We start from the raw sequence: 20,314 nt of genomic DNA on the forward strand, positions 1-20,314 counted from the left end.
CTCAACACTTCTTCTGGATGCTACCCTTGTCCCCACTGGCTGCCCTTAATTTGACATATGTTTAGGCTTAATGACATATTCCAAGTGTCTATGAAGTGGCTTCTGCTTTGGGACATTTAGGAAAGAGATCACAAAAGACCTGAGAATTATAGAAGGTGAAACTTGAGGCATAATTCAGTGAGAACCACAAACTATTATCATTAACCTGTTTAGCCACATTCTTTTCTTTTTTTTTTTTTGTAGCATTATTCTTCTATTTTTAAAACTTTCTAGAAGAAATAGTATTCTGCCCCTAAAAAATGAACGTCATCATCAGATTTTGGGTCCCTGATGATTTGATGGTAAATACTGTAGTAGTATAATAATAAAGCATTTCATTCTGAAGGTTATCATTGTCCTTACCCCTTCACTTTGCCTTTCATTAGGGTTACCTCTGGCTGATTATGCATAATGACTTAGAGAGGGACTTTAGAACTAAATGGTTTGATGTAAATCATCTTCATTAGTAAGATTTAATTCAATTGTTAGATTTTTTTTAATGATCTATTTCTTATGAGGAGAAAATGTTTTATATCCTGAAGACACTTCATATATAAATAATAATGTTAAGATGTACTGTCAAGCAATGCTTCTTCTGTTTGTAAATGAGGACCTCCACAAATTATTTTTCCAAGGCTGTTTTATTGCTTTTCCTCTTGCACTCAAACTATAATGCAGGTGCAAACAACACATTTACTAAACTATGTATAAGCTTTTTGGCTTCCCAGGTGGCACAGTGGTAAAGAATCCACCTGACAATGAAGGAGACGCAAGAGACGTGGGTTCAATCCTTGGGTGGGTAAGATCCCCTGGACTGGGAAATAGCAACCCACTCCAGTATTCTTGCCTGGAAAATTGCATGGACAGAGGAGCTTGGGACTGAGCATGCACACACTAAGTTGCATATACGCTTTTGCATGCTCAGTTGTGTCCAACTCTTTGTGACCCCAAGGACTATAGCCCACTAGACAAAGATTCCCCTGTCTATGGAATTCTTCAGGCAAGAATACTGGAGTGGGTTGCCATTCCCTTCTCCAGGGGAGAACCCAGGTCTTCTGCAGTGCAGGCAGATTCTTTACTACCAGGGGAGCCCATATAAGCTTTTAGATCCATTTTATTGGCTGCTTCCCTTTCTTATTTCTTGTACATGTAGATACACATTTGAGTGAGTGACCAACAGTTACCATTGTCAGACATTCCCCCAAAATAAACGCTAAATGTATGAAAGTGACTGCAGGATCACAATTGCAGAAAGAGACTCTTCTACAGTAAACTTAAAGCAGCATCTAAATAGGAGTAGGGTGACCCAAGGAAAATCCTCTGGTTTATTTTTTGTATTATTCCAACTGATGTTACTGGGTTGCCTGGTTGACTCAGTGGTAAAGAATCTGCCTGCCATTGCAGGAGATGCAGAAGACAGGGGTTTGATCCCTGGGTTAGGAAGGTCCTTGGAGAAAGAAATTCAACCCACTTATTCTTGCCTGGAGTCCCATGGACAGAGGAGCCTAGAAGGCTGTATAGTCCACGAGATTGCAAAAAAGTTGGATACGACTGAACACCCATGCCCACAACTGGTGTTCCTACCAATGCTGAAGACACAAGTAATCCCTTATTGGGATATAAATATTTGGATGAGAATCAGGCTAGTCTGAGGACCACTTTTTATGGTTTATCAGGAGGCTTGGGTTCAATCCCTGAGTTGGAAAGATTCCCTGGAGGAGGGCACAGCAACCCACTCCAGTATTCCTATCTGGAGAATCCCCATGGACAGTGGTGCCTGGCAGGCTACAGTCCATGGGGTTGCAAAGAGTTGGACACAACTGAGTGACTAAGCACAGCACAGACCTTAGCTCATGTGACAGTTTCCATATGTAAAGTGGAGAAATTACTGCTTTATTCATAGCTCTGTAGTTTACTGAAAATGTGACCACGTGAATAACTAAAGAGTTACTATATGCTATTAAGTTATGTACAAGAAAATAGTGGTGGCCTGTTCATTTGTTGACTGATCATTATATTTATAGAATATTTGGATGACTATAGAAGAAAAAGTAAAGTCTTAAGGGAGTAATCTAGTTTAGAGGACAAGATTAGTATGCTACTTACATTACAAATATATATATGCAAGAATGTAGAATCTTGATATTTTCAGGTCATTCAGTAAAATAGCAGTTCTAAGCTATGACATCAAAACACACGTGTGTAGGGTGGTAGATATAATGAGTGATTTGCTACTAAAAATAAGTAAAAAAAATTGGTGTATGATTAACATTTTTTAAAAAATGAGACAGTTCAAGCTGAAGCCATTGATAGTATATAATTCTCTCATGTTTAATATTCCTGAGTGCTTCCTTAAGCAGGAGCTCCAGGTTTGGGAGGAATTGTGTATGTGTAAATATTACTATGTAAGTATCTATTTTTATATTCCTTTATTTTGTAGTTGGAAAAAGCATTGATCAGCTGTCAAAAGAGATGCTCTTTACCTTGTATACCTGCTCAGGTGGGTGCCTGTTTCTGAGCAGGGAACGTAGCATCCAGTTTAATTAGAAAACAAAATAAATGTGCTGCCAACTAATCATATGCTGTAAAACAGGCTACCTAAACTTTACTGAATATTTACATTAATGTTTTACTGCTGCCAATCAGAAGAGGACCTGACCAAGCCTAGTTCCGTTTGAGGATGCTTTTTTTCATGAATTTAAATGATACTAATCTTGAGTCTGTGTTTTTCATACTCAGTAAAGTGCTGCAAACTTTTTAAGTAAGTCGGGAAATCTGAAATCTATAGTAACATTGAAGATGTGAGCTGGAAGAGTCTTTTATTGGAGGAAGGGGAAAGTGATAGGAATGGGAGACATTTTAAAGGAAAATTGTGAAGTTTAGTTTCCACCATGACATGAAGTTCTACAAAGTGTTTTTGAATTTTGGTAATTAGGAACCAGATAGTGGGCCTTCAAGGTGGAAAGAATGAATTTTTTTTTTTTTTTTTGAGGAGATAGGAGAAAAATCAAAGAATGTCAGAGCTTCCTATGCTGCCAAGTAAAAACCCATCTTTCTCCTTTGATCACTGTTTACTCAAGTGCCAAATTATGAGGAAATTAAAAATCTCAGACGATTATATAAAATTGCTGAAACCGGTAATTTCCACTTGACTTAACGATTTTTAGCAACCCCTCAAAATTGGTATTATGTTCATCTTTCCAAGTGAGGAAAAAGAGGTTCAGAGATGTTACAAAAGATACTCAGCGTCACACAGCTAAATAAACTGAGGCAAAAAGATTCAAACAGAGGCTTGTTCGGCTCCAGGCCAGATCCCTCAATGAGAATCAGAGAAAGTCATTGTTAGCCCTCAGTTCTCTGCGGCTGACTCCCTTGCTTATTGGGTTACTTGTTTTCTATGTACTTCCTGCAACTCGGACTTGCAAGGGACACTCTGTGTGGTTCAGTTGAGTGGTTATATACTTACTACTTAGTACAGCACAAGGAATTCAATAAAATTTTAACTTAAAAAAACAAATGAATATGCCAATAAGTATGGACCTGGCAGTGGAAACTGAGCCACTCCACTCACATTTCCCTTATTTGTCACACTGACCACAGTCCCTTTTTCTTGGTTTTCTCAAACACCACAAGTGTCCAAACACCCCAAACAATACACGCAATGAGTAAGGATGGTTGATATGAGGGGTTTTGTATAACCAGAGGCTATTCCATAATGCTTGCTTGTAGAAATGCTGACATAATCTAAACGATGCCAAGAAAAAACCTGCTGAGACATGATTTTTTCTTCTTCTCTACTTTTTTAACCAAAGTTCCTCTAAAACAGTAATAGTGAAAAGAGTAAACTTGATTAAACTTAGTGTTACCTCCCTACTACCCTTCCTATGATCCAGTGATATGTGTGTTTGGTTGGCTTATGCATCTGGCTGAATCTTGAATTTTATATACTCTCCTGAGACTTTTATTTTCCATATAATTTGGCACTTGACTAAAAAGTGATCAAAGTAGAAAGATGGGTTTTTACTTGGTGGTTTGCTACTTCCCACAAAAAAGAATGTTCTGGCCTTCAATATATTTGTTTTGCATCTAGGAGGTGGTAGGGCTCACTGTCTTTTAATCACTGGGTTCATTTGAGTAACCTGAGATGACTGGCCTTTGAATTTTGATTTATTTTTTAAACCTATATACTGTTGCTTTAGCTCAGTCAGTAAAGAATCTTCCTGTGATGCAGGAGACCTGGGTTCAGTCCCTGGCTCTGGAAGATCCTCTGGAGAAGGAAATGGCAACCCACTCCAGTATTCTTGCCTGGAAAATCCCATGGACAGAGGAGCCTGGTGGGCTATAGTCCATGGGGTCGCAAGAGTCGGTCATGACTGAGCAACTACACCACCCCACTGCTGCTTGGCCAGTGGAGTGTACACGTGAGGATTCTACTACACTGCTTACTGTGACAGTGATAAGTGAGCCACTCTCTTCTCTTCTGTCCTTAAAACTTAAGTGGAAGAAAGTTCACAGATGCCTTTATGTTTTTGTATAAAACATTTGTCCAGACTCTTTATCAATGATAGTTTTCATTTTGTATCTTTCTTTTATTATCTTGTGCAAGTTCTTCCTATCTTATTTTCCAGTGATGATTTAAAGACTGACCAAGTGTTTTGAGGCTCTGAATAAAGCAAGATACAGTCTTTGTCATTCAGAACTCTGTATTTTATTGCATACTATGTACGTATATATATATATATATATATATATATATATATATATATATATGCAGAGTACATCATGTGAAATACCAGGCTGGATGAATCAGGAGCTGGAATCAAGGTTGCTGGGAGTAATATCAACGGGTTCAGATATGCACATGATGCCACTCTAATGGCAGAAAGTGAAGAGGAACTAAAGAGCCTCTTGATGAGAATGAAAGAGGAGAATGAAAAAGCTGGCTTAAAACTCAGTATTCAAAAAACTGAGATCATGGCACCCGTCCCATCACTTCATAGCAAATGAAGGGGGAAAAAGTGGAAGCAGTGACATTTTATTTTCTTGGACTCCAAAATTGCTGCAGATGGTGAATGCAGCCATGAAATTAAAAGATGCTTGATCCTTGGAAGAAAAGCTATGACAAACCTAGACAGCATATTAAAAAGCAGAGTCATCACTTTGCAGATGAAGGTCTATATATTCAAAGCTACGGTTTTTCCAGTAGTCATGAATGAATTCACATGAGCGTTGGACACTAAAGAAGGCTGAGCGCTGAGAATTAATGCTTTTGAACTGTGGTGTTGGAGAAGACTCTTGAGAATCTCTTGGACAGCAAAGAGATCAAACCAGTCAATCCTAAAGGAAATCAAATCTGAATATTCAATGAAGGACTAATGCTAAAGCTGAAGTTCCAGTACTTCGATCATCTGATGCAAAGAGCCAACTCAATGGAAAAGACCCTGATGCTGGAAAAGTTTGAGGGCAGGAGAAGAGGGCAACAGAGGATGGGATGATTGGATGGCATCACCAACTCAATGAATATGAATTTGAGCAAACTCCAAGAGATAGTGGAGGACAGAGAAGCCTGTCCATGGGGTCACAGAGTTGGACACAACTTAGCGACTGAGCAATAACAACACTCTACAAATAAAATAAGTTAACATTTATTATAAGCATAGAATATGCCTATCTACTGTAACAACTGTTCATGTGTATCCTTTCAGATAAATCTGTAATTGCATGAAATAGATTTTATTATCATCATATTAAAAAATAATAAATGCTCGTTTTAGAGCAGTTTTAGGTTTACAAAAAAAATTGAACAGAAGATATAGAATTGGTATATAGTCTCTTATCCTCCTACACTTCTCTGGTTGTGTTAACTTGAACTTGTCTTGTACATGTTACAACTGATGAGCCAATCAGATCAGATCAGTCGCTCAGTCATGTCTGACTCTTTGCGACCCCATGAATCGCAGCACGCCAGGCCTCCCTGTCCATCACCAACTCCCGGAGTTCACTCAGACTCATGTCCATCGAGTCAGTGATGCCATCCAGCCATCTCATCCTCTGTCGTCCCCTTCTCCTCCTGACCCCAATCCCTCCCAGCATCACAGTCTTTTCCAGTGAGTCAACTCTTTGCATGAGGTGGCCAAAGTACTGGAGTTTCAGCTTTAGCATCATTCCTTCCAAAGAAATCCCACGGCTGATCTCCTTCAGAATGGACTGATTGGATCTCCTTGCACTCCAAGGGACTCTCAAGAGTCTTCTCCAACACCACAGTTCAAAAGCATCAATTCTTCAGCGCTCAGCCTTCTTCACAGTCCAACTCTCACATCCATACATGACCACAGGAAAAACCATAGCCTTGACTAGATGAACCTTTGTTGGCAAAGTAATGTCTCTGCTTTTGAATATGCTATCTAGGTTGGTCATAACTTTCCTTCCAAGGAGTAAGCGTCTTTTAATTTCATGGCTGCAGTCACCATCTGCAGTGATTTTGGAGCCCAGAAAAATAAAGTCTGACACTGTTTCCACTATTTCCCCATCTATTTCCCATGAAGTGATGGGACCAGTTGCCATGATCTTCGTTTTCTGAATGTTGAGCTTTAAGCCAACTTTTTCACTCTCCACTTTCACTTTTATCAAGAGGCTTTTGAGTTCCTCTTCACTTTCTGCCATAAGGGTGGTGTCATTATTCCTTAAAGGCCATAGTTTACATTAGGGTTCACTCTTTGTGCTGTGTATTCTATATGTTTTTGACAAATGTAGAATGACATGTTATCTGTCATTACAGTACTATACAGAATAGTTTCATTGCCCTAAAAAATCTTCTGTGCGCCACCTGCCTTGTTTTTTTGTAATAGAGAAAGTTATAACTAATAGATTTTCGAAATTATTCTCCAAGGGTCATTTAGCTACAAAAGTGTGAGAGCTGCTCTGCCTCCTGAAATCTGTGCTCTTAACTCATATCATAGACTGCCTAATTCATCAGAATTATTTAATCACTTAGGGGATCCTATCTTGATAAGATTCTTGCTAATTCTTACTAACTTCAACAAAGGGTAATATGTATAGCAAGTATTTTGCTTGTGCTTTCCTTTGAAGTTAAAACACTGTGAGAAATCTCGCAGGAGAATTTTTAATGTTTAATTATTGGATATTTGACAAAATGTTTCTTATAAATTAAAGAGGAGTTATTGACATAAGTAGCATTAGTAAAGTGAAAGAGAAAGTCAGTGGTCTGATCATATAGTTATCACTAGCTGCTGGAATAATGGGTGAGTAAAAGAGCAATAGAATGAGCTCTTTAAGCAAAATGAATACACAAAAAGGAGAGGTCTTTTGGAGACATGAGTCAAAGTTGCATAAAATGTAGAATATTAGGTTAATCATATACCTCTATCTTTGGAATAATTACCTCCTTAACAGTGGTTTAAAAAATATGTATGTGAAGGGGAAAGAAAAACATCACATGAAGCTAATGTGGTACAGTGTATGAATTAGAAGAAACCATCAGATAAGATTGTTTCTCTTTCTTTAGACCCACCCACAGCTTCCGGGCATCACCCATGACTTGCTTCCACCCAGTTAACATAGATCTTCATTTTACCCTTGACATACAGGACAGGGCTTTTTTAGGAAGCGTCTTCTTTGGACTTTTCTCTTACCTTGAGTCACCCCCTTTTTGTTACTCTGTAGGCAGTTTTGGTTCAGAAGCTACAATACGGCAAAGAATGTCTAGTTTTAGAATCTGCCTGGATTATGCTATTAATTCATGAAAAATCAGTTTATTACATGTAAGCCTTTGCTCCTACTTTTTGCTTATTTTTGATATTGATGCTAATGTTTACTTAAAACTGTAGATAGGGAGAAGATCTAGCTTTAGACAAAATCCTGATTTACATATGTTGTAGTCCTGAGTGACAGCAGCAAGGATAAGCAGTATTTGCTTGAGATTCAACAAATTGTGACTTAGTTTCTTCCTATATAAAGTAAACATTAGGTCAAAATCATCTCAAAAGCTAAAATGATCATCATTCTTTACAAGGAAGAATGAATGAATGAATGTTGACAATGTAAATTGAAGGGAGAAAATAAAATAGAAAATGAAAACACATTTCCCACCATTCCTTAAAACTCATCCTTTTGGTTTCCATGAAACCATTTTTTCGTTTTTTTCTCCTGCTCTCCTGGTTCTTCTTTGTGACATCTTTGATGGACTCACTCTGTCTCTTCTTCTAATCTTGATGTTTTCCAGGATTCTGACTTCAGTCTTCTCTCTCAACACATTCTGCTCGATCATCCCATTTAGATAAAAACAAAGCACTGCTTTTTGATGATGCATACCAGGTAGACATTAGTCTACTTCATATGGGCTCAGGGGGTGAAGAATCCCTCTCGATGTGCTGCTGAATCATCCATTTTCTCTGTTTTTCAAGGGTCGTAAGAGTGAGGCTGAAAAGTTCTTCTTGAAGGCTATTGAGCTGGACCCCACCAAAGGAAACTGTTACATGCATTATGGTGAGTGCTTGATAGTTTTTTCCATGTCCCCCACAATTACAGTGAATGCTGATACGAGATTCAGGTTGCACTGATAAAGAACACTTTGAGAGGACATTGCCTTCGTCATTGCAGATATAGCCTTGAGCTGTATTCTTGCCTTTGTGTTCAAAGCAGTCATGATACCAAGGGCTATGCCTTATATTTTAGTTATTTTCATAGGACTTCAGTGGTGAAAGGTATTTTCAGTCCCTCCCCACCCCCAGCCCCCAGTTCAGTTTGGGGTTTAAATGAGATCTCATGAGCAAATCATCTCACTCCTTGCCTGATGCATGGTATATAATTAAAATATTAATATTAGTTCTCTTTTCATTCTAAATGATAATATATTGCTCACTGAATGTAATATTTTGAAGTTTTAGAAGCTTACTTTTTGGCCACAAAATCTTGGAAGATTTGGAAGTACCCCAGCCTCTAAAGGCCTGAGATTGGGGTCAAGGATAAAAACTGTAGACTATAAAGGATGTGTCTTTCACTGGGTTTACCCTCAGTTTATCTTAACCAGTTCAGAATGAACTTATGTAACAAATCTGTTACACTCCACATTGTCGTTAGTAGTGAGTCATGTGTTCCGTGAGGCAGTGTATGTAGCTGGTTTGGTATCGGGTAAAATATACTAATTTCTACCTTATTTGCATTTGCAATAGCTTTCAAGGAGCTGAAAAGCATTTACTTTTGCTGATCCCTTGGAAAAAGAATTTTTTGACCATTATTGACTTTGATGTGTTAAGTTATTATCAGGTAGTAAACTTAAAGATATTGAATAGGAATGAAATATCTTGAGGAAATAAAACTAATATATTTGTATAATATTAAATTCCTTCTCCCATTTTCCAGCTAGTAAAAATGAATCAGTGATGGGCTATCACTGATAGCCCATTTTTCACTGAGTGTGGAAAATGAAAATTTTGAAATGGAGGATACACTTAATTAACCATCAGTTCATTTGTTTATTTACATTGTGTGTATATGTTTATAAATGTAGGGTTGTGATGATATTTTATCTTTTCAGCATAGCACAGCATGTAATTTGATGCAACTAACTGCATCACCACCCCTGACTTTCTTTCACAATGCAGTTTTATTGCCATGTTAAGATAGTAGTCAACTAATTTAAGTTTACTGCAGAATTTATTTTTTCAGGTTTTCTTATATGAAGTGTTTTAAATTAGGGTTTTCACATGCATACTATTTTGGGTACCCCTACTGAGCTAAAGTAATTCCCTGATTATTTTCTTGGAGTGCTGAAGGACCTCTTGTCATTTTATGAAATAGATTTTTTTTTTTTAAATCCTATCTTTCTGCTTGCATTTTCTGTACCTCAAACTAATTCTACTTACTGCATCATCTAAGCTTCTTTCCCATAATTTTATTATATACTTTAGATTTTTCACAACCAATTCCTTTAAACTTCATCATTGCTTCATTTGAAATGCCACTAGGAAAAAAAAACTATTAATTTTAAGAGTTAGCTCCCTTATTCTGACTTTTCTGTCTTTACCCACTACTAATCTTTTAATTTATTTTTATGTTTCAATATTCTCCTGAATTTTTTTTTCCTGGGGTGGTAATAGGGAGTATTACTTGCAAGAGAAATTTTTGGATTTAGTTTTAACAGAAAATGAAATAGATTCTTTATTGTGTATGTTATTAGAAAAATAGTGATAAATGTTCTATAAATGAATGTGTGAAACTAATTCTTCTTAGTACTCTTTGGTTATTTAAAATTTTTTGGCATATAGCCATTATTAGAAGTACATTTGTTTTCTAAGGGAGGGATGACTGCATAATTAAATATGCTTTTATGGATAGTTTCAGTATTTTTCCCCACTCTGGGATAGGAAATGGAAAGGAGTCAAAAAATGAGGCACCAAAAAAGAGTAGTTAAGGCAAAAGAACTACAAACAGACAGGAAGCCCATAACTGACTGCCTGATATTCCTATCTCACTGTGCTCAAGTTATTTTAAAATGTACATTTAAGGGAATATTAACGTTTTTATTTAGAAGAAGTCTGCTTAAAATGAGTAAAATTTAGAACTGAAAAGTTCTTTTAAATTTATCTAATGTAACCTCTGATGTACAAATCAGTAGATTGAAACCTAGGGAGATGAAGGTTTTGCCTAAGTTAATTGTAAGTAACTAAATTTTGGGTCCCTTGATAGCTGTCATTGCTTTTCTCCTATAATACATATTCCATTTCTTTTCACAACGTTGCTAATAGACACAATTAGATAGACCCAAAGCATCTATTGTAGACAGACACAAGGTGGCTGGGTAGGTGGATGGGTATTTTGGATTTGTCAGCCCTTCTGTGCAGTTTTAGAATGTCAAATTCACATAAATCACAACTTAAAATTCTTAGTGGAGTTTTTATTAATTTTAATTTGTATAAGATGCAAAGCACTGTTCTGTTTTCAGAATGGAAGTTGTGCTATGTAGGTAATAAATAGGATGCTGTCCTTTTCAGAAGGTGATGTGATAGGAGGTAGAGTACAAGAATTCTTGAAACCAAATAGGTGAAACATCTTTGAGGAGGTGATATTTGAAATCCAAGCTGATATTTTAAATCTTGCAATTCTTTGAAGAGCCAGAAAGGAGCATTTCAGACAAAGAAACAAAGTTTAAAGGTCACAGGCAAGAACAAGCTTGTGTTCACAGCAAAGAAAGAGGCTACTATGACCAGAGCTTATTAAACCTGATGGAAAGGTGGGAGGAGATGAAACTGGAGAGGAGGCAGAGCTAGAGCCCCCAAGCCCAGGAGGCTTTTGTAACCAAGCTAAGGAGTTCACTTCTTATTTTAAGAGCAATGGAAGGAACCATGTGGTAAGACAGGATTAGAGAAGGATCAGAGTAGCACAAAGAGAACTCGATTGCAGTCTCACAGGCGAGAATGATGGTGGCTTAGGCTGGAGAGTGGTTGTGGGGACGTAAATATTTATAATGAAATTATACATTTACCTTCCTTAGAAAATTCTGAGGTAACTAACAGGAAGGACCTATTTTTCATTTTTGCACCGTCGATATCCAGCATATTACCATATCACAGTAATCACAATAAATGCTGAGCTCAGTCAGTTTTAGACTTGGACACACGTTCCAAAACTGACTGAAAAATTGTTATGTTGAATTTTGTATTACTCTTTGTCCAAGAAGATGCATGCTATGGCTTTTATATCACTTTTTTTCCCACTTACTGGTTGTGAATATTCTTAAGGGTATTTATTATGCCCATGGATTGAATGAATAATGACATGTCAGCTTAAAAATAAAAGTTTAAATGAAATATTAATGTTGAATGAATATTTGCATAATGTAAATGAAATGTTAAATGTTGTTTTGAGTCTTTTTTTTAATGGTTTTGCAAATGATAATGAACATGCCAGCGTGGGTGAGTTTTGTTCTATTGGAAATTTGCCCTGCCTGCTGATTGTGGGGTTTTTTGTTTTTTTTTTTTAGCTCATTAATGGTACAGGTGACTTTGGAGTATGCCATCCAGTTGGGACTAGACAGAGGATATTATAGGAATTTATAGTGACTGCAATGGCAATTAGAAGGCAATATTTAAAAGTGTTATTATAATGTTATTTGTGTTTTGAACCCACTAGTTTTATGCCTTGGGTGAAGGAATTACATTAGAGATTGCCATTTTTTCTTCATGTTGACTTTCAGGAAAGAAAGCTAAGAAGATTTATAAAACTGGTTTAATAAGTTAGTTAAAATGTAGCCTATGTGGTACGTATAGTCTCTGGGATTAAGATTCATCTGTAAAGTGAAAATATTGATACGGGCTTCCAAAGTGTTTTCCAACTCATATTTCACATTGTTACTAATATATACTTAATTTCTCACTGGTCTTTCATCAGAAATTTTAAGGAATATAAAAGAAATAGGTTTCAAACTATGCTATTGGTACTAATATAATATATTCATGTCTCATCAAACTTACAGTGAACTTCCATGTCCACATAAAATAAATCATATCTGGTCTTTATAGAATTTAATTTATTAATAAGTGAGCATTTGGTGCCTGGATGTCTCTTCTGTTCCTGTTAGTGAAGGGATTCTCCATAAATTTTCTTTTGGCTCCAACAGGAAGCTTCTGCCGAAAGAATGGTCAAGACAAGTCCCTCCTTGTTTCTTGGTCTTGGTTTGTGTTTTAAGGGATTACTGGAAAACCGTTTTGTCAGAAAGAATATTTTATAATACATACTAGTAAATTTGATGTAAACTGAAAAACTAAAATCAGTATGTCTGTTATAAGGTACCTACTATGCATAAGTCTGGGACAGATGTCAAGTCATTAGATATTAAGCACCAGAGCATAAAAAAATTAAAAGGGAGCAGATTGTGACAAATTCTAATGAGAACTACTTTTTTATGTAGATCTTGGGTGGTTCTTGTTTTCCTATCTATCTCTTAACCATATGTTTCTAAGAGCAAAGACTTTAGCCTCCTTTTCTTTATTATTGATCCTTTCTCTTGGTGATGTTCATTTCCAAGGATTCAGCTATATAATTATGAGTCCTTTTTAAGATTTAAAAATTTTATTTTATTTACCTATTTGGCTGTGTTGGGCCTAGTTGTGGCATGCAGGACCTTTGATCTTCATGGCAGCACGTGGGATCGTTAGTTGCTGCGTATGAACTCTTAGTTGTGGCATGAGGGATCTAGTTTCCTCACCAGGGATCGAACCCTGGGGCCCCTGTGTTGGGAGCACAGAGTCTTAGCCATGGGATCACTAGGGAAGTCCCTATAGTGACCCATCCTGATCTTCTTCCTCCAGCTCAATATATATCAGGCACCATAAGTGTTACCAGACTCAGGTCTGACTGCTTGCTGCTCAAAAACCAATACTCCAGAGGCATGTACTGGTAGAAAGGGAAAGCTGCTTTAATCAGAAGGCTGACTATCTGGGGAGAAGGCAGACTCATGTCCTGAAAGCAGCTCAGAAGATTCTGCTTAGCAGTGATAGGTTTTAAAGGCAAAAGAGGGAAAGGATCTCTGAGAATCATCAAGGCAAGAGGTCAAGCTCTGCATCTTTTTCCATTGCGTGCAGCCTAGCTGACTCCTTATGATCTCTTCAGATGTTCTCTTGCCTGTGTTTTCTGCCTACAGAATTGCTAAAGGGGCTGCTGGGCATAGAAAGCTAGTCATTCTTTAACTATTTAATCATTCATTCTTCTTTTAATCTAGGGAAAGAATCAACAGGTTAGGCAATGTGTTGTGGGCATTCAGTAGAGCATAAGTCAGGAATTAGGTTAAATGTTCTAGTGATCTCATTTCTATAAGGTTTAAGCAGAAAAGAAATAGACAAACAGGAAAGGGGCAAAAGAGTCTTACAAATCCCCATTTGTCAGACACTATTCTGTCTCTATGAGATTAGGGGTAAAAGTCTGTCTTCTGAAATTTCATGCTGACATAAGGGCACCGTATTCTCAGAGTAGTCGATGTTGACATATCTCTGTAGCATGTCTTTGCTGGCAAATCTTAGTTGCCTGCTTACATATATGAGCAGAGCAAGCTACAATTATTTTGACACCCACAGAGTTATAAATTATTATGAACAATAGTGTTAATTCCTTTCTCTCGAGGCTAGTTCTGCTCAAGATAGAGCAGCTTATGCCATGGCTGCAGTCTGGTCATCATTCAGTTAGCTTTCCCCTCTGGTAGTAGTTATAGTTGGGGCTTTTCTTATGGCTCAGACAGTAAAGAATCTGCCAGCAGTGTAGGAGAGACCCAGGTTCAGTCCTTGAGTTGGGAAGATCCCTTGCAGAAGGGAATGGCTACCCATTCCAGTATTCTTGCCTGGAGAATTCAGTGGGCAATTAGTTATAATATCTGTAAAACAACTCAAAAATGTGTTTCAGAAACTGAAAGATTCTATGACTGTATTGTCCTGATCATTAACTACTTGAGCTTGCTCTTTTGTGACTCAGGAGACTTAAGAAACTTGAACTTTTCTACAAACAAGAGGCAAGGAGGATGGAGAGATCCTTGTGCTTGGGTGGGGGTTGGGAGGGACAGCAGGATTCTCCCCAGTGTCATAAAGGTACAACGGGGAATAAGACAGACTCCACTGTAGACTGAAAACTGGAAAGGGAGGCACAAGTGATAAAAAGAATGATTTAACTATAATTACAATTGGTTTTTAAAAGGAGACACGCTGTCAACTAGGGGGACTTGATCTGGGTGGCTGGGGTACAGGAGAGCTATGCCTGATGCATGTAAATGATAAGTAGCAGTTCTCTAGACAAAAGTGTAGAAGAGAGAGGATGCAATGAAGAACATTAAACCAAAGAAAATGCTTGAGGCAGAGGGCATAGCATGTGTCTGGGAATAGTTCAAGGATAGAACTAGAACCATAGTTAGATGCTAAGGAAACGTGGAATACACATCCAAACTGAAGTACATCCAAATTATGAGAGCTGGTCATTTTTCATCCTGGGCCTACAGAGAAGTGTGAAGTTTTTTTAAGGCTATAATTATGTTGTTGTTGTTTTTTAATCATTACTATCAACAAGTTTAGAATCCTGAGAACTTATTACATTTGTCTAACATTTTCTGATCTTACCCAGTGTTTTCTGACCCTGAATTGTTTGGTCATTATTTAACCTCTGTGAGGTAGGAATGGATTGCAATTACATTTGGCTAAGACAGTAGAAGTTCAGAATTTTCAAGTGACTCTCAGATCAGAAATTTTCAACATATGTCCATGGTAGGAGAAGAACTTGAAAATCCAGCTCTTTCAACTTTTAAGTCCAGAACTTTCTACTGTTACCATCGTAGACTATTTTTCTTCAGAATAATTTATATATATTAAATTTCATTTTAAAAAGTAGTCACTTTTTAAATAGTTAAAGGTAGAAATAATTAAAACATCGGGTTTGATTTTTCATCAGTGAACACTTAAAGAAGCCTGAAAACTATTTAATGGGTTGAATTGGTGAGAGGCATGTGATTGCTTTTATTATTTGTAATTAAAATAGAATATGACAGTGAACTGAAATTGGTTCTGTTTTAGCATTTCATTTTTAATCACTTCAGAAATTATGAGTAATTTTAAAAATTAAATAAGGAACTAAATAATGGTATTTTCTTGATTAAAAATGAATATACATTTTTAACCTTTGCAGAAATTACATGGAGATTCCAATTATGTTCAGTGCTTCAGACTAAAACATTTTGCTAAAATATCCATGTTTTGTGTGCCTTCATTGCTCAAGGACAGTACAGGAAGTTCACAGGTGTGTAATTAGAACAGGATTTTTCTAAATGTTGTTCCAAGCAATTTACTTCTTGCCTAAGATTTTTTATTTTTAAATTCACTTTTATAGCAATATGTTTAGTAATTTAATATAATTTAATCTTCATACCGGTGTACATTTTATGTGAGATACTCTCCAGAGACTTTTAGAATTAAAACTTTCCCAGGAGTAAAATATGAAGAAATAAGGAAAGAATTAGCTAAACTTACAAACCAAAAATAAAGGAAAAATTACATGATTTATGTGTTTGAAAAAAAGAAGACAGTTAAAGGACAGTTACATGGTAGGACATAGTTTACTTAGAAGCAAAAGGTAAAAGATAGGGCTACTAAGATGTGAGAAACTCTATAGAACTATGCGTAAAACAGAACTAAGACTAAGGGGTACAGTAAGAATAACACATAATTCTCAAAAGAAGAAATATAACAAGTTTTAAAAGATAGGTAAACATGCCATTTCATTAGAAGTCAAATTCAAGTAACAATGCATTCCTTTCAGTTGTTCTAGCGTGTATTCTCAGTAATTCTTCTCTTGGTAATATATCTTAGGAAAATACTAATTTTTTTCTATGTTTAAGGTTATCCACAAAGTAATTGGAGCACAGCATTGCTATTAGAGGAGAAAAATTTTAAAAGTATCTAAATGCCCCAAAAAGGAAAATAATTAAATAAACTACGGTTATTCCCTTTTGAGGAAATATTATAAATCCTAGGTTAAATTTATAAAGAATAATAATAACAGAGGCAACTATATCTATTATACATTATGGTACATAAAGGATCATAAATTATACAAAATAGCTATATCATTTAAGAAAGTAAAGTAAAACGAGGAAAACTGTCAACAGGATAAATGCCCACCAAACCAAAGAGGAAGAGATAGGGAATCTACCTGATAAAGAATTCCAAATAATGATAGTGAAATTGATCCAAAATCTTGAAATTAAAATGGAATCACAGATAAGTAGCCTGGAGACAAGGATTGAGAAGATGCAAGAAAGGTTTAACAAGGACCTAGAAGAAATAAAAAAGAGTCAATATATAATGAATAATGTAATAAATGAAATTAAAAACACTCTGGAGCCAACAAGTAGTAGAATAACAGAGGCAGAAGATAGGATTAGTGAATTAGAAGATAGAATGGTAGAAATAAATGAATCAGAGAGGATAAAAGAAAAACGAATTAAAAGAAATGAGGACAATCTCAGAGACCTCCAGGACAATATTAAACGCTACAACATTCGAATCATAGGGGTTCCAGAAGAAGGAGACAAAAAGAAAGACCATGAGAAAATACTTGAGGAGATAATAGTTGAAAACTTCCCTAAAATGGGGAAGGAAATAATCACCCAAGTCCAAGAAACCCAGAGAGTCCCAAACAGGATAAACCCAAGGAGAAACACCCCAAGACACATATTAATCAAATTAACAAAGATCAAACACAAAGAACAAATATTAAAAGCAGCAAGGGAAAAACAACAAATAACACACAAGGGAATTCCCATAAGGATAACAGCTGATCTTTCAATAGAAACTCTTCAAGCCAGGAGGGAATGGCAAGACATACTTAAAATGATGAAAGAAAATAACCTACAGCCCAGATTATTTTACCCAGCAAGGATCTCATTCAAGTATGAAGGAGAAATCAAAAGCTTTTCAGACAAGCAAAAGCTGAGAGAATTCTGCACCACCAAACCAGCTCTCCAACAAATACTAAAGGATATTCTCTAGACAGGAAACACAAAAATGGTGTATAAACTCGAACCCAAAACAATAAAGTAAATGGCAACGGGATCATACTTATTAGTAATTACCTTAAACGTAAATGGGTTGAATGCCCCAACCAAAAGACAAAGACTGGCTGAATGGATACAAAAACAAGACCCCTACATATGTTGTCTACAAGAGACCCACCTCAAAACAGGGGACACATACAGACTGAAAGTGAAGGGCTGGAAAAAGATTTTCCATGCAAATTGGGACCAAAAGAAAGCAGGAGTCACAATACTCGTATCAGATAAATTAGACTTTAAAACAAAGGCTGTGAAAAGAGACAAAGAAGGTCACTACATAATGATCAAAGGATCAATCCAAGAAGAAGATATAACAATTATAAATATATATCCACCCAACATGGGAGCACCGCAGTATGTAAGACAAATCCTAACAAGTATGAAAGGAGAAATTAACAATAACACAATAATAGTGGGAGACTTTAATACCCCACTCACACTTATGGATAGATCAACTAAACAGAAAATTAACAAGGAAAAAAAAAAAAATGTATCTATAAAGCTCACTAAAGCAAAGCACAGTAAAATGAGGTATGGCAATAAAAGGCATTAAATTTATCAAATAAAAAAAAATAATAATAAAGTGCTGAAAAATTAAAGCTGTCAAAAAAAAAAAAAAAAAGCCTGGTTATCCATTTGCAGCAGAGGGCTAGTATTCAGACATGAAGATCAGAAAAGTGAATATGAAAGGATTATTTGTAGATGACATAAAACCAAAAAAAAAAAAAAAAGAATTTTAGCTTTTTGGACTTCTGCAGTTAATTTGGGAGGGCAGGCTTAATATTTTTTTATTTTGTTTTCTTTAATAAACATATTAGTTTTTGAAGTAATTAATACCTTAGCAAAATGTGAAAGAATAAGCATCTTAATCTATTGCTCAATCTGTAGAAAAGATAGGGAAATTATTATAAGAACCAAATAATTATCCAAAACTTATTTAATAGAACTCAATATGTAAAGTTGAAGACATTAAAAATTATGTGATAAAGGAATAAAAAGTAGAGAAAGGCATCTTGTCTGATTTCTCTTAAATACTGTATTTCCTTGATGAATTCATCAAATATAATAATAGTACAAACATTTACTAAGTGCTTTTATATCCTAAGAAATTCACATGTAGTGTCTTATTTAATACCCATAAAAAAGCTAAGTGGTGAGGTTACCTGTCTCCAATTGCAATGAGGAAGGTGAGGTCATCAAGCTATAAGGCAGATTACCTAGGATTTCCGTGCTATTTAGTGCAGAGGCAGCATTTGAACTGAAACACTCCTGACTACGACGTTGCATTGTCATCATCTCTATGTCAGTGTAAGGGATAAACACAGATATTTTACATCTATGGATGCTTTATTGGTGGGTGATACCATATGTGTCAAATACACTGAAAGTTGGGAATCACTCACCTTTTATTATTATGTGGGGTATTCAGAGACAGAAGACTATTTCTATTTATCTTGTCAAACATGGACAACTTATTTAAGGTCCAGGCTTCAGTGAATGATGGGACAGTCTTTGTTCATCTGTTATTTTTTACCTTTTACTCTGAAGCCATAAAAGACTTAAAAATAAGAGAGAGAAATCTTTATGAAATTCATACATTTAATTTATTATCAGCATTCCATTCTTGATTCTGTCTGAATTTGCTTTTGAGGAAAGAGAAGAAGTAAGAATGTTATATACATATAATATTTACTACTTTGAAACCACTACTTACTGGCCTTTTAAATGTCATTTCCAATTACTTTTTACAGAAATAATATAAAATACTCCTTAAAATATAAACACTAAAACTAAAACTCTTATTATATTTAAGTATAACCAATATATGATTCTTATGCATTGTATAGTTGAGTCTTATAAACCTTTTTTCATAAAACACATTTAAAAACCAATTTATTGTGGTAACAACAATCTGGTGTCACCCAGCCTGACCTCATTGTCGTACAAACGGCCACTTGTTAGTCATACAACTGTAAGCAAATGTCTAAACCTCTCAGTGCTCCCTTTCCCCATATGGAAGATGCTCCTAACACCATATTTCTGAGATTCCAAGATGACATCAGGTCTGACTCACTGTCTTAGGCCATTCAGGTTGCTGTAACAAAATACCACAGGCTGCTGCTGCTGCTGCTAAGTCGCTTCAGTAGCTTATAAACAACAGAAATCAGTTTCTGACAGTTCTGGGATTCTGAAATCAGGGTGCCAGCATTGTCTGGTGAGGGCCATCCTCTGGGTTGCAGACCTCCCCTTGTAAAATTGTTTGGTGGAAGAAAGGAGGAAGCTCTTTGAGCCATATTTTATGAGGACACAAATCTCAGAGCATTCATGACTGATGACCATACAAAGGTGCTGCCTACTAACACCTTGGGGGTTAGGATTACAATATGCAGACCATTGCACCCAAGTTGTGTTATATTTCATTATGTTTCTAAAAAGAAATTAACACTGCTGTTAAAAGCTCTACAAGGACGATAAGATGCTTCACATTATTAGGATAATTAAATAAACTCAAGTATTATGGCATGGCCAGAATCCAAAGTTTGGAGAATATACATAAAGGAACCTGCTTGGTGTCATGCCAGACACATACGTATCCATTAATGCTAGTACTCTATTATTGAGGTTTAGTCTCAAACATTTGCATTTTTGACCCAGTTGTAGGTGCTTTTGTCA

The 20,314-nt window shown here is 36.1% G+C and overlaps 1 protein-coding gene across 9 annotated transcripts in view; it reads left to right on the forward strand.

Annotated features, from left to right (window-relative positions):
• TMTC2 (transmembrane O-mannosyltransferase targeting cadherins 2) overlaps nucleotides 1-20,314 on the forward strand; it is a 497,284-nt gene that overhangs the window by 318,123 nt on the left and 158,847 nt on the right. For all 9 annotated transcript variants that reach the window (XM_086398902.1, XM_086398907.1, XM_086398908.1 and 6 more), the window contains one exon: nucleotides 8,463-8,544. In XM_086398902.1, coding sequence (XP_086255028.1) covers nucleotides 8,463-8,544 — 82 coding nt within the window. The remainder of the gene's footprint in view (nucleotides 1-8,462; nucleotides 8,545-20,314) is intronic.

Source organism: Bos grunniens, chromosome 5 (assembly GCF_055505025.1).
Source record: "Bos grunniens cultivar Pamir isolate PY7600 chromosome 5, Bosgru_T2T1.0, whole genome shotgun sequence".
Lineage (NCBI taxonomy): Eukaryota > Metazoa > Chordata > Mammalia > Artiodactyla > Bovidae > Bos > Bos grunniens.